The following is an 829-nucleotide window of genomic DNA, read 5'->3' on the forward strand; positions in this document are numbered from 1 at the left end:
GAGGGGAGGCTGGGCCTAGAGCCGAGCTGGGCTCCCGGGCAGCCGGTGATCGTTCTCCAGGGTGCTAGGGACGTGTTTGGGGCTGGGCCCTTGTTTGAGGCATTACCGGGAGTCAATATCACTGTTACTCCCTTCAGCTCGGGAAGGCTGTGTTTCTCCAGAGACCTTTGTCAGGCAACAGGTTCAGTAGGATTCAGTCATACTATTTTGTAATGAGTTTTCGTGTGGTATTTTTCAGCTCCACGTAGCGACAGACTTCTGCAAGGCAATGAAGGATACATTTTACTTCGACATGAGCATTTTTAAGTAAATTGCATCTCATTCCCATGTCCTTTCTTTGCAGTTTATCAGGTCTTTGAAAGTGTGGCCAAGAAATATGATGTCATGAATGATTCAATGACTTTAGGAATTCATCGGGTATGGAAAGATATCCTCATGCATAAAATGAACCCTTCCCCAGGAACACTTCTCCTAGATGTTGCTGGGGGAACAGGTAAATAATTTTGGTGAGTTCCACATGACAATGCCACACTGTTTTTCAGCTGTTTGAGTCTGCTCAGAATTATGTTGCCTGTTGGGGGTTCCCCCCCCCCCCCCTCTCCCTGTCTTTAAAACTAGTGAAGCATCTACTTGACTCTACTTGACTTTCCCAGAGAAGGGTTGAGAGCTATTATTTTAGTGTTTTTTAATATCTTGCTTTAAGGGTCTGAGAGTGTTATAGTACTGCAATGATATGTTGTGGAACACTGTGTGAATTTGTAGAAAGTCATGGACTCTGATTTTAGTAAGTTCCCTTATCTACATGTACACACCCTCTTTCTGTGTCTAT

At 44.4% G+C, this 829-nt stretch overlaps 1 protein-coding gene across 1 annotated transcript in view; it reads left to right on the forward strand.

The window, feature by feature from the left end:
- The window catches only part of COQ5 (coenzyme Q5, methyltransferase), a 5,726-nt gene that overhangs the window by 147 nt on the left and 4,750 nt on the right, over positions 1–829 (forward strand). The window contains exon 2 of the mRNA XM_017744713.1: positions 344–493. Within this exon, the coding sequence (XP_017600202.1) occupies positions 385–493 (109 nt within the window). The 5' untranslated portion in view covers positions 344–384. The remainder of the gene's footprint in view (positions 1–343; positions 494–829) is intronic.

The sequence above is a fragment of the Corvus brachyrhynchos genome, unplaced genomic scaffold (genome assembly GCF_000691975.1).
Source record: "Corvus brachyrhynchos isolate BGI_N302 unplaced genomic scaffold, ASM69197v1 scaffold549, whole genome shotgun sequence".
Lineage (NCBI taxonomy): Eukaryota > Metazoa > Chordata > Aves > Passeriformes > Corvidae > Corvus > Corvus brachyrhynchos.